The sequence below is a fragment of the Linderina pennispora genome (genome assembly GCF_002104995.1).
Source record: "Linderina pennispora strain ATCC 12442 chromosome Unknown DL89scaffold_1, whole genome shotgun sequence".
NCBI classification, from domain to species: domain Eukaryota; kingdom Fungi; phylum Kickxellomycota; class Kickxellomycetes; order Kickxellales; family Kickxellaceae; genus Linderina; species Linderina pennispora.
The window spans coordinates 3,257,126-3,269,616 of NW_024468249.1; the positions used below are offsets into that span (position 1 = coordinate 3,257,126).

The 12,491-nt window shown below is 55.3% G+C and overlaps 5 protein-coding genes across 5 annotated transcripts; 3 read left to right on the top strand and 2 right to left on the bottom strand.

The window, feature by feature from the left end:
• The first annotated feature begins 165 nt into the window (after positions 1 to 165).
• On the top strand, positions 166 to 2,075 carry DL89DRAFT_264818 (cytochrome P450). Its single transcript, XM_040886389.1, has 2 exons — positions 166 to 926; positions 952 to 2,075. The coding sequence occupies exons 1-2, from the start codon at positions 427 to 429 to the stop codon at positions 1,985 to 1,987; spliced, it is 1,536 nt and encodes a 511-aa protein (XP_040748248.1). The 5' UTR covers positions 166 to 426; the 3' UTR covers positions 1,988 to 2,075.
• A 240-nt stretch (positions 2,076 to 2,315) lies between these two features.
• On the bottom strand, positions 2,316 to 3,458 carry DL89DRAFT_264819 (ribonuclease T2; the record flags this gene model as incomplete). Its single annotated transcript, XM_040886390.1, has 3 exons — positions 3,254 to 3,458; positions 2,419 to 3,106; positions 2,316 to 2,393 (listed from the first exon to the last, which is right to left on the bottom strand). Exons 1-3 carry the CDS (start codon positions 3,379 to 3,381, stop codon positions 2,316 to 2,318), a joined length of 894 nt encoding a protein of 297 aa, XP_040748249.1. The 5' UTR covers positions 3,382 to 3,458.
• A 1,571-nt stretch (positions 3,459 to 5,029) lies between these two features.
• On the top strand, positions 5,030 to 6,005 carry DL89DRAFT_273925 (AAA-domain-containing protein; the record flags this gene model as incomplete). The annotated part of the gene is given in 3 exon segments (XM_040889120.1): positions 5,030 to 5,038; positions 5,105 to 5,383; positions 5,403 to 6,005. The coding sequence occupies 3 exon segments, from the start codon at positions 5,030 to 5,032 to the stop codon at positions 6,003 to 6,005; spliced, it is 891 nt and encodes a 296-aa protein (XP_040748250.1).
• A 264-nt stretch (positions 6,006 to 6,269) lies between these two features.
• DL89DRAFT_290468 (rab GDP-dissociation inhibitor) lies at positions 6,270 to 7,620 on the top strand (the record flags this gene model as incomplete). Its single annotated transcript, XM_040890084.1, has 2 exons — positions 6,270 to 6,644; positions 6,745 to 7,620. 2 exons carry the CDS (start codon positions 6,270 to 6,272, stop codon positions 7,618 to 7,620), a joined length of 1,251 nt encoding a protein of 416 aa, XP_040748251.1.
• A 177-nt stretch (positions 7,621 to 7,797) lies between these two features.
• DL89DRAFT_290469 (SAPS-domain-containing protein) lies at positions 7,798 to 12,485 on the bottom strand (the record flags this gene model as incomplete). Its single annotated transcript, XM_040890085.1, has 11 exons — positions 7,798 to 7,827; positions 7,856 to 8,064; positions 8,197 to 8,360; positions 8,673 to 9,594; positions 9,643 to 9,787; positions 9,819 to 10,015; positions 10,059 to 10,928; positions 11,017 to 11,536; positions 11,587 to 12,114; positions 12,146 to 12,229; positions 12,357 to 12,485. The coding sequence occupies 11 exons, from the start codon at positions 12,483 to 12,485 to the stop codon at positions 7,798 to 7,800; spliced, it is 3,798 nt and encodes a 1,265-aa protein (XP_040748252.1).
• Between the last annotated feature and the right edge of the window lie 6 nt (positions 12,486 to 12,491).

The following is a 12,491-nucleotide window of genomic DNA, read 5'->3' on the forward strand; positions in this document are numbered from 1 at the left end:
GAGGAGGAGCTGACAGGAAATGCGGCACATCGCTTTGGTACAAACACCTGCTTGGACCTGAGGTGTTTGTTGGCAGCATGATCACAGCCACGCATATAATGTGTGAAACACCTTCACAGCTGCTACTTCCAATTCTGCCTGCCGACATTCTTCTCTAGTTGAAGGGCAGCCATGTCATATAGTGTAGCTCTCACGGCGACTCTACCTGTTGAAATTCGCCTGTCAAGCGGGGCGTGTTGGGTTCAAATAAAACAGCAATTAGCTCAATAGATGCTGCTGGTGCGAATAAGCTAATTGACAGCAGGTGCGCGTTGGCAAGTGAAGTAGTCTATACGACAGGCTAAACTGGAGACGCTCCACTCCTTCCCTTCTTCAGCAGCCACTCTTATAGTCATCATTTTTGAAAGCTATACACTAAATATTATAATGCTGTCCTCAATTATAGTACCGCTTATTGGTGTCATAGTAGACGTGGGCTGGATAACCCCATTTTTATCTTTTCTATTCCTATTTATCGTATACCGCGTCGTTTATGCGCTCTATATATCTCCTTTGCGCCATCTTCCCGGTCCATTTCTTGCACGTCTTACGGGCGCATACTCCATCATACTTGGATTAACTGGCAGACTGGTGGAGATAGCACTTAGTGACTATGACAAGTATGGCGATATCTATGTGCGAGGGCCAAACAACGTCGTTATTTCCAATCCCTCAGATGCCCGTCGCATCCTCGGGACGCACTCATTTCCCAAGTCCGATCATTTCAAGGCCATGGATGTACTGAACGAGCAGAATAGTCTCAGTGGACGCGATATCGGCTTTGTCAAAATGCGCAAACGCCAAACTGGGCAGTACTTTAACTCGGCCTATCTCGCACGCATGGAGGAGGCGATACTAACCTACGGAATCCGTGCAATCAAGGAAAAGTGGGACCTTGCTGCTCGAAAAAAGTGGCAATGGTACTGTCGAAATCAATTACGGGAACGACTTTCTTCTGGCAACCTTCGATACCATCAGTGGCCTCGCCTTTGGCCGCAAATTCAACTCACTGAAAAATGACGACTACTCATTCTGCTACCAGGCGAGGGACGCAAACCTGTTTCTGGGGATATGCGGTGTACTGCCCCTCCTCAAGTACTATCCGTTCTCGTTTGGTGTTCAACGCCTGCGGACACAGTTTGGTCGGGTTATGGAGATCGCCGACGGGTCAATTAAACACAGAAGGAGCAGTGTCGCGAATGGGGAAGCAAAACCAGCAGACCTTCTCCAGGCATTCATTGATGCAGAGGACCCCAAATCGAAGATCCGAATGAGCAATGTCCAGATCCAGGGAGAGTCATTCATGTTCACACTTGCTGGCGCAGCGCCATCGGCTTTGACGCTGACATGGATTATGCAGCTATTGATGCTGCACCCTGAAATCCGTGCTAGAGCCGTTGACGAGGTCCGTACCCAATTTACAGGCGACCATCTTGTCAGCTTTGCCGATGCAAGAAAGTCGCTACCATATATTGAGGCGTGCGTGCTTGAAGCTCAGCGTTTGATCCCTGTCGTTGCTACACGTAACCCACGCGTCACACCACCTTCTGGAATCACATTGCAGAACCATTTTATTCCAGGCGGTACGGTGATTAGTGTCTGCCCTCATGGGTTATCGAAGAACAAGGGAGTTTGGAAAGATCCGTTCAAGTTCGACCCGGAGCGATTCTTGGACAACGAAGATGCCCGCCGCAACTTTTTTGGGTTCAGTTATGGCGTCAGAACCTGCACTGGCAAGCAACTGGCAATGATGGAACTGCTTACAATTACTTCTAATATCCTCAAGGATTATGACCTGTCCCTCCCGTCGGACTATACGCACCTCGGCCCAGATATTAAGGATAAAAACGGATACCCGAAAGTTATGGATTATATAGCCTACATGGTTATTTCTCCGACCAATGTGGATCGTGACTGCCGAATTAATGTCTCGAAACGCTCGCCGTAGATTAGATACCAACTGATAGGTCAATCTAGAATAGTTACGTGTTGGGGATTGATGCTGCTATATGTGCAACCATACATTCTGAAGAAGCTAGCAAAGCAGATTATGTATAATCCTCTTGAAAAGTGAGGTTCAATTTTCCCGTGCTCGACGTGTTTATCGCACATAGTAGGCACGATATCCAGTAACTCTCATCAATGAAGATGGCCGTCTGTATCCCAGTTGGAAGTGGTATTAATGTACAATTCCAATGTGCATATTTGAACGAGTTTATTCAATCACCCTGTCACAAGATGTTTCACGGTTGTCAAGTTAAAATGAATGTATACAGCTACTTCTTAAAGTACAGGAATTGCGTGGGGCATGTGTCCCTGCTACCCGGCTGAATCGCAATGTAAGTGTTCAGATCCTGGACATTGAAGTAAGGTCCAGACCTCGTTGAGTTCGCTGACCTTGGTGGCAGGGTTAGTCTTGCACTTGAGCACGACATTGACGCCATGCTCAGTGTTGATAGCCTTCTTGAAGTCGGCAGCCTTGACAAGGTTCGTGTTGTCCGGCACAATGCTGTGCTTCTTCAGGGCAGCAGCATAGTCGTACTTCTTGTGCAGGTTCATGGCATTGGTGAAGTAGTCGACGATGTCCTGGTCCTCGGTGTACGACTTGTAGCACTGCGGGCGCAGGGTACTCACACAGGTACCGTGCGTCTTCCACTCGTGGTTCCAGAACACATCATTGGGGTTGCCCTTCGACGGCCAGTACTTTGTCATGTCAGTCACCAGTGCAGGCTTCAATTTCTGGATCCGCGCCTTCACGTCAGTGTACACCCGTGAATTATCGCATCCGGATCTAGGAGTCAGCGTACCCGCACAGGTGTTCGGCCACATGCCGTGAATAGTAAAGTAGTCGTCGGTCCCCAGGCCCTTGGTCCATTGCTGTGACAGGACATACTGGCCGTTCTCTTCGAAGCAGCAGTAATCGGTGGTCTTGGTCTGCTTGGAGCACGAGCGGACGCTGGTTGGACACTTGTCGTGCGTCAGGTTGGTTGAGGTAGGTGCGGCGCTAGGTTGAGGTGGCCGTGTGCGACGCGGTGGCCTTAGTCGCGGGCGCGGTGGGTGCTGCCGACTTGGACTTGGTTGGGGGTGCTGACTTGGACTTGGTTGGAGGTGCTGACTTGGACTTGGTTGGAGGTGCTGACTTGGACTTGGGAAGAACTGGCGCCTTCGATTTAGGGAGAGCCGGCGCCTTTGACTTGGCTGCAGGAGAGAAGACTTGGCCTTGCCTGTTGTTCCCTTGGAACCAACAGCCGATCCCTTGGAGCCAGTAGAGGCGCCCATGGCGATATCGGGCGAAGCGATGAGGACGGCGCAGGCAATGAAGGTAATGGAGGCGAAGCGCATGGTAGTTGGCTGGAATTGGGTGGAGGGGTTTTAATGCAGAGACTTGTTGAGGGTGCAGGTGTATGCAGAAGTTGGTGATGATGAGTATTTACATGGCAGATGTAGAAACCAGCTCGCCTTTTATATCGACAAGACCATTTAATTTCCAGGGCGATTCTATCTGCGATCGCCGGCTGTGCCAAGGCATGCACGATGGATATCGGTGCTACCTATGACGCATGCCAATGCAGTAGCTGCAAAGACACTAGGTCCTTTTTGCCGACTATTCTATTGCCATTAAAGTTAGGATTATCAATATGGCTTGCATTCATGAAACCGAGGGGTCTTCTGAAGTATACGCGCCAAGCACAGATTAACAGGATGGTGATCGAGCCGAGGATTCCAGCGCTATTTTAAACTCAGCCCATGCATGTTGGCTAGCTTGGCAGCGTTAAATACTAAAAATACAACTGGTGTTGTGATTTGCATGTGGCATCTCGTGGAGCGGGCTAACAAACATGTGCTCGTTCACAGAAGCTGCAGTGACCCACTGATATTAGAAGCATGATATTGTTAGGTACAGGCAGTGTGTAAACGAGTGTTCTTCAGAGGACCGCCAGTACAGTGGGCTAGAGTATATGTATAGGAAGCATATTTGAGCGATCGTTCTTATTGCTGCTGGCAGTACATGAATCCACAAATATTCGGCAGGCATGATGCAGATATTCAGGCCTTCACTGCTGAGTTATGATTCTTTATGCCTATCATGAGCCTAGGGATTGCACAGGCTATATGTGCCTGACTCTGCTGACATCACCAGTGTGAAGTTAGTTGGACCCTCTTGATTCAATCAGACGCTGCTTCTGGTGATCCAGCAATCCACATATTTTGGCTGACTAGTTTAACAAGCTGCGCAGCCGGAGATCAATAAACTATACTTGCTTTTTCAGCATTCAAGCCACCTTGTTAAATTCCATGCCACAGTTTGAATTGCGAGTAAAATGACTAGCGACAGCACTGACGGTCAAGAGTACTACTTGTTTGAGCGCAACTACTTTGATACAGAGACTGCAGTTGACAAACAGAGCCCGTCAGTCTATGAGCTGTCGCTGGCAAATGCACAGCATGCTGAGGTGCGTCTCGGGGCAGCAGTGCCTGGGCTGTTCTCTCGCGACGCCCTACGTGCTAGTGCTGAGCGTCTGTTTCTGGCAAGGTAGTGCCGCAAGTCGAGTTGATTTCCGGCAGATCAGCAAGTCTGGCATATGCGCAAATAAAGTAATCCGCCGGGCAGAGAAGGTGGAGGGCAGGCGGCCAGAGCTTGGCATGAATGCAAAAAAGCGTGCGTACTCGGAGGACTCGGAGGCAGGTGCAAAGCCTAGTGGGGCAGTGGATACACACAAGGACGGCAGGCGGGTATCGCAGCGACGACGGCAGTAGCGAATTTGTGAGTGCGAAGCGGCAGATGAAGCTGGACAGCATCAAAAGACACGGGCTGAACGGAGGCGCTAGGCAGAGCGGCGTGAGCCGGAAGTTTGTGCCGCCGGTGCGAAGGAGCGCAGCCGAGGAAGAGGAGGCAAGTCAGTCGCGACTCGCGGAAACGTACTTTGGAGGCAACAGCGGGTCGTTGGCGAGCATATTCCAGCGCCAGCGCGGCGGACTGCGGCGTAATATGGCGCCGGTGCCTGGACAGAAGAAGGATGGCAGCAGCGGGCAGATGGCAGATGGTGAGGAGGCGGTGGACGAGCGGCTCAAGAACATCGAACCACGGATGATCGAGGCGATTGAGAACGAGATTCTGACGGACACACAGGGCGTGTCGTGGGACGACATTGCGGGGCTGCAGCAGGCAAAGAAGGCAGTGCAGATGGCGGTGATCTACCCGCTGCTGAAGCCAGAGCTGTTCCAGGGCATCCGGGCACCACCCAAGGGCCTGCTGCTGTTTGGGCCGCCGGGGACGGGCAAGACGCTGATCGGGCGGTGCATTGCGAGCCAGGCAGGTGCGACCTTTCGTCAACATCTCGGCGTCGTCGCTGACGTCCAAGTGGATCGGCGAAGGAGAGAAGATGGTGCGGGCGCTGTTTGCCGTGGCGCGGGTGCGGCAGCCGACGGTGATATTCATCGATGAGATCGACTCGCTGCTGACACAGCGCACGGACGGCGAGCAGGAGGCCACGAGACGCATCAAGACCGAGTTTCTGGTGCAGCTGGATGGCTGCGGCTCATCCAACGAGGACCGCATCATCCTGCTGGGCGCGACCAACCGCCCGCACGAGCTGGACGAGGCCGCACGGCGCCGCTTCCCCAAGCGCCTGTATGTGCCGCTGCCCGATCGCGACGGCCGCCGCACGATTGTGCGGAATCTGATGCGCAAGCAGACCCACGATCTGACCGATCAGCAGCTGGAGCAGATCTGCGATCAGACCGACGGGTTCTCGGGCGCCGACATGGACTCGCTGTGTCGCGAGGCGGCCTATGGCCCCATCCGGTCCATAGCTGACATTGCGACTGCCAGCGTCGAGGACGTGCGGCCCATCTCGCACGCCGACTTTGCCTATGCGCTGCGCCAGGTGCGGCCCAGCGTCAGCGCCAAGGACCTCGAGATCCACATAGAATTCAACAGAACGTACGGCATGTCGTCGGCCTGACCCTTGAAAATACAGTAAACAACATGCCCCCCACCGCTTGCAGCGGCCCTGCTGGACAAGGGGGCAATCCCTATGCTCTTTGTTTTGCCCTTGTTTTTGTATGCGCTGTGTTTTGGAAAAATAAACGGGCCACCTGATAAAGAGTGGTTGCGTGGAGTTTTCCTCCCCTCTCTTCCCTTCTCCAGTATCTTGTTTTTCTAACCCCCTCTATCCTCCTTTTTATTTTTAACCCAGTTCTCTGCTCTACCAAATTCTCTTGCAACAATGGATGAGGAATACGATGTTGTCGTTCTTGGCACTGGCCTGACCGAGTGTGTTCTGTCTGGAATTCTGTCTGTCGAGGGCAAGAAGGTCCTGCACATGGACCGCAACGACTACTATGGCGGCGACTGCGCCAGCCTGAACCTGACCCAGCTCTACGCCAAGTTCCGTGATGGCGCCACGCCGCCCGAGTCGCTGGGCCGTGACCGCGACTACAACATCGACCTGATTCCGAAATTCCTGATGGCGGATGAGGGTCTGGTGAAGGTTCTTGTGTACACTGACGTGACCCGGTACCTTGAGTTCAAGCAGATCTCGGCGTCGCTGGTGTACCGCGACGGCAAAATCAACAAGGTGCCGGCCACGGAGATGGAGGCGGTGGCGAGCCCGCTGATGGGCTTCTTCGAGAAGCGCCGGGCGAAGAAGTTCTTTGAGTTCCTGCAGGCGTGGCGCGACGACGACGCGGCGACGCATCCAGGGGCTGGACCTGGACCGGGACTCGATGGAGACCGTCTACAAGCACTTTGGCCTGGACAGCGGCACCCAGGACTTCATTGGCCATGCGATGGCGCTGTATCTGAACGACGACTACATGACGAAGCCGGCGCGCCTGACCTGCGACCGCATTGTGCTCTACACGAACTCGGTCGCGCGCTACGGCAAGTCGCCCTACATCTACCCGGGCTACGGCCTGGGCGAGCTGCCCCAGGGCTTTGCGCGTCTGAGCGCCATCTACGGCGGCACCTACATGCTGGCCCAGCCTGTGGACGAGGTCGTGCGTGACGACGCAGGCAAGTTTGTCGGCGTGCGGTCCGGCGACCAGACCGTCAAGGCGAAGCAGGTCATTGGCGACCCGTCCTACTTCCGCGACAGCGTGCGCAAGACCGGCCGCGTCATCCGCGCCACGTGCTTCCTCAAGCACCCAATCGCAAACATCAACGATGCTGACTCGGCCCAGATCATCCTGCCGCAGAACCAGGTCGGCCGCAAGCACGACATCTACATCACCTACCTGTCGGCTGGCCACAACGTGTGCCCCAAGGACTACTACGTGGCCTCCATCGCCACCATTGCCGAGACTGCGGAGGACCCGAAGGACGAGATTGCTGCTGCCCTCAAGCTGCTGGGCGAGATCGACCAGATCTTTGTCGCCGTGTCCGACCTCTACGAGCCCGTGGCCGACGGCTCCGCGGACAATGTCTTTGTCAGCCGCTCCTACGACGCCACCTCGCACTTTGAGACCGTCTACGACGACATCCGCGACATCTACCGTCGCGTTACCGGCAACGAGCTGGCGCTGAAGAAGCGCCCCACTGCTGAGGAGGAGCAGGCCGCCGCCATGGGAGGCCAGTAAACACTATTTTTCTTTTACATTTAACCCACCAGATCATTCCTGAGGAGCTATCATCAACTAGGGATATAGTTTAATTCGAGAAAAAAAAAAGAAAAAAGGAGGAAAAAATAGCCGTGGTCTAGAAAGAAGGACTAAGGAATAAAGAATCGGGAAATAGCGAGGGAAAAAAGGGTGGTATTATTTTGTCGACGGCGACCTGTGCAGCGTCTGGAACATCTCCTGTCAGCTTCTCGACGTCTCTGTTGCTGCCCTTGGTCGCGGCAGACGTGCCGGACACAGAAGGCTGCGATGTCGGAGCCCCATGCCAGTCGCCAAACTCGTCGTCGTCATCTGCATCTGTGCTTGTCGCCGGAATCGCCGCATGGCTAGCAAACGTCGAAAAGTCTGCCCAGTTTGTCGACTCGTCGTCATCGTCCGCCGGCGCCATCATCGTCCGAGAGTGCCCTACACAGCCATGCATGAATTCAGTATCACTCTACCACACCTGGTCCCTGCCCTGCCGTCACAGAAAGACATTTGACAAGAGTGGAGGCGGGGGTTTACATCATGGTCACATAAAATCGATGGGGGACTTACCACCACTACTGCCACCACCAAATCCATATAGCCCTCCTATTCCACTGCCTCTCTTGATCTCGGGAGACACTGGAATCAGTGGAAAGTCGGGCAGGATGTCGATCCCACCGCTGTTGACTCTACTCGATCTAGTGACAGCCGGAGTGCTGCCGCTGCCTAAGCTGCTGGACAATGGTGGTGTGGGAATGGTTAACGGGGAGCAAGGTGCAGGCGAGAGTGAAGCAGCGGAAGGAAAGGAGGTAGTAGTTACACTAGTTGTTCGGGAAGTGGTAGTGGCAGCAGTAGTAATAGTCCTGAGCATTCGATCGAACCCGGCGGAGGTTGCTATATCGCCACCACCAGCGCCAGGTACATCACCGCCGCAACGCTGTTGTTTAGGATGTAAAACATTGCCGTTGGCTTTCAAACAATCATCATCTTCATCATCATCTTCATCATCTTCATCAGAGGAGGAGGAGGAGGAGGAGCTATCAGACAGAGACTCCATCGGGAATGAGCGCAGCCCAGATGGTGGTGCTGGGCGCGGGATGTTGAACGAGGACGAGATCGGTGACGATGACGCCGACAATGACCCGCCACTGCCCACCGCCAACCCAGCCTTCGTTTTCAGCAGCTGCGCTGACGCTGTATGGCTGCGCTGCCGCGCTCCGCGGTTGCCCGCCGCTGCACCACCCAGCGTAATCACATCGCCCTTCAACTGCCCCACAAACTCACACGTAGACGCATCCAGGAACGGGAACTGACCCTGCGACGCCGCCTGGATCACCATTGCCCGCGATATCCCCACACCTGCACTCTGGCTGCGCGATCGCTGCCGCCTGCCCACACCACCCACGCTGCCCGGGGCTGAGCGCGGCTGCTGCTTCTTTTCTGATGATGTGGGCCGTTCCGGAATTGGCAGCGGCGGCGTTGACGTCGACAGCTCTACCGGCTCCTCCTCGGTTACTGGCGCAAATGGCGTCCACCCATGCAGGTCACGCGAAACCACGTCCTCCAGCTCTGAGCTTGACATGGTGCGACGCCGCACTGGGCCAAAATCATCATCATCATCGTCATCGCTGAATTGTGACAGCTCATTGATCCGGTGGTGGTGACCAAGCTGAGGTCGTGGTGGAATGGGCGGGGGGACATTGACTGGAGCGGCAGCTGGCGCTTGGCGTGGACCGTCATTGGACAATGGCTTCAGCGATAGTAGGTATGAGGGGAGTGGCGGTTCTGTGGACGGCTCAGGCAAAATGGGTGTGTGGTGCGGGCTGCTGTCAAGTGATAGTCGGGCCAGCTGGTGCTGCAGCGCCGGTTTGTCGTTTGTTGCACCGAGTGGCTCCTCATTCTCGCATGGTGCCAGCACCAGCGGCGGATTTTCGGATCTCAGCGGAACAAACGCACCATCGTCTTCGGCTGCACTATCAGTGAACAAATTGTGACTACTACTACTACCTCCTTTACCTTGTTGTTGTTGTTCCTCGTGTCTTTTTGCTGCATGCAGACGTGTCGATTCCGCCAGATCGGCTGCTCGGTTGCGCAGGTAGTCGTTCATGCGGCCCATCTCTGACGCATCGTCATCATCGCCGTCGACCTCATCATCATCGTTCTCGTCGTCCAAGGCTATCAGCGTCATTTACACGCATGTCCCTGGCAACCACCGAGCGGCTCGTCTCATTCTGATAGCTGTGGAAGCGGCCGATGTTGCCGGCCGGACCAATGCCCTCGCCATCGCTGCTGTCACGGTCCTCCTCGTCAGATGAATGGTCATCCCCTGGTCCGCCTACACCTTTGATGATAAACTGCTCGTCATCGTCATCAACTGACGGTCCGCAGGCTATACTGGTCTTGAATCGGCGGGGCTTGAGAGGTTGAGGTACGAGCAAAGTAGCGCTCCGTGTCCGTGTTTATGTAGTCGATTTCGTCGTCTTCATTAGGACCCAGCAGGCTGCCACTGGGCGGATGCCGCGACGACGAAGAGGCCAAATCGTTGTCGTTGCCCATACCACTAAAGCTGCGGGCATTGTCTTCGCTGTCGTCGTCATCGTCGTCGTCCTCATCTTCCTCTGGATCATAGGTCTCGCCCGTCGACGGGTCCACCAGGCCCATGCGTGACACAAATACCTGGCTCGAGTCGTCAGCTTCCAGCATATCCAGGCCAGGACGCTCGCCGCCCAGTGGCTGCTGGTCGCGCTCACGCACTTCCTGCAGCGTGCGCGCTACATAGTCCAGCCACTCATCGCCATTAATGTACGGAGAGATCAGCGACTCGAGCGCAGCCCCCGACAGCTCAAGCAGCCGTGCGACTTCCTCGCCGATGCCAGTCAGGTGGCCCATGTATCCGAGCCGCACGCCCTTGGGCTCTTGGCAGATCTCGTCGTTCTCGGCGCAGGCCCGGGCGATGCGCGACGTTATGCGCACGTCACGGAAAGCCACCACCACCAGTGCAACGTTGCACTCGAGGTTCAGCGGCAGATTCAGCACCTGGTGCATCATGTCGTAGACCACCGAGTGCAAAAAGTTGTTGAGTGGGAACCGGAAAAACAGGTCTACGCACATTGGCAGCACCTTGTACCGAATCAGATTCCACTTGAGTAGCTGCCCCACTGGCGTGTTGGTCTCATCGTGGTCGTTGGGGTCTCCAATCTCCAGCGGGATTGTGCCATACGCGTCGTCCTCGGTCTCTGTGGGGACACTGGCAGCAGCAGCAGCAGCCGCTGTGGTATTGGGTGCTGTTGTGGCAGTGGGCTCTTGCGGCGACGGCCTGCTTTCACTTCCACCGCTGCTCTTTGAATCCGTAGGCGGGCCAGAATGGATGGCAGAGTGGAATAGTTGGACTGTCCTTGAACGACCCATCCTCCGGCAACAGCTCGTGGCTGCCCAGCGGCAGGTTCAGGCGGGGCATATTTGAGCAGTGCAGCAGCTCGGCGAACAGCTCGCAAATACGCAGTCGCTCAAAACCCAGCGGCTCGCGAAGTCCGAGCGTCGTGGCCACCGGCTCGGTTGACGACCGCGGCGTTTTGAGCAGCTCCACCAGGTCGTTGATGCGCAGCGCAAGCACCTTCATCATGGCGCTTAGATCAACTGTAGGCAGCGCACGTGCTGGATTCCCATGCTGGTCGTACGAGCCGGTCTCATACTCGCCAAAGCTGTTGTATCCGCCCTGATCTTCGGGTGATAGCTCGTTGCTGTCAGTATCCGAGTAGTTGCGGCGGATGAGCTCGATGAAGATGTATACGCAGTTGATGAGCGTTGATGTTGCGTGCGGCCCTGTGCGGCTCAGCATGTAGTCGGCCAGTCGTGTCACAGTCGCCTCGCTCTTGAGCTCGTCAATCAGCGCATTTGTGCCGATAGTTGGCTGCGATGGGATTGTTGCACTGCGAAATCGGCAATGATGTCGAGCAGAACCTGGGCTGCCAGCGAGTGTGTCTCGGGGTCCTGGTCAGGCGCCAGCCGGTCGACAAGCATCGGAATGAGGCGGTACTGGCTGAGCCATGCAATGATGCTGGGACCCTCATCCAGCTCTTCCAGGCTGATGACTTTGAGCAGCAGATCCACAATTGCCGACACGTCAATGTGCTGCAAGAACAGCTCGACAGCTCCCTCCTGCGCACGGATAAAGTCGAGCGTCTCGTAGGGCTTGCGCTGCAGAATCCCGCACAGCACACGCGAGAAATGTGTTGCCTGCAGGGCATCCAGCTCGCCGGTCGGCAGACGCATTACTGCCCACAGGGTTTCGAGAAGGTATTGCCGCGGCGTCTGGTCCTCAATGGGCGGTGCCGAGCGACTTCCAGCGTCGCCCTGCTTGTCGGTATTCACATTGCTTCTGTCGCTGTTGCCTTCACCTTCGCCCTCACTCTCGCCCTCACCATCGTCCTCATCGTCCTCATCCTCTTCGATAAAGTCCTGTGGCGTGAACTCGGCGATCCAGCGACTCTGCAAACGCCGCGCTGTTGCTGCACAGAACCTCACACGACGTCGATGCCATCTTTGAGAACTTGAAGAACCCGTCGCTGGCAATATAGTCGACCATCTGCTTCATGTTTTGCGGCTGTACAAGGCTAGCAGCGTATGAAAACAATGGCGTGTGGTTTGTTAGCAACAACGGCAAAACAGGTGAGCCTTGTATATGCTGGTCAGCGGCCAGCTTCCTGGCGGGCTACTTACTAGTTTATAACCTTGGGGTTCTGCTCGCGAACCTCTTGCAGCAGATCTGGGTCATTTAGAAACTCCTCGAGGGTCAGGTCCTCCTTCTCCAGCAGCTTGTCAATGTTTGACGCGTGCTGAAGACCGAATCGCCACAGCATCTTACG

Excerpts from the sequence above, each read along its gene's own strand:
- DL89DRAFT_264818 (XM_040886389.1), top strand. The coding sequence starts at position 427 with ATGCTGTCCTCAATTATAGTACCGCTTATTGGTGTCATAGTAGACGTG. Across the intron at positions 927-951 it reads ATCCGTGCAATCAAGGAAAA|TGGCAATGGTACTGTCGAAA; the intron begins GTGGGACCTTGC and ends GCTCGAAAAAAG.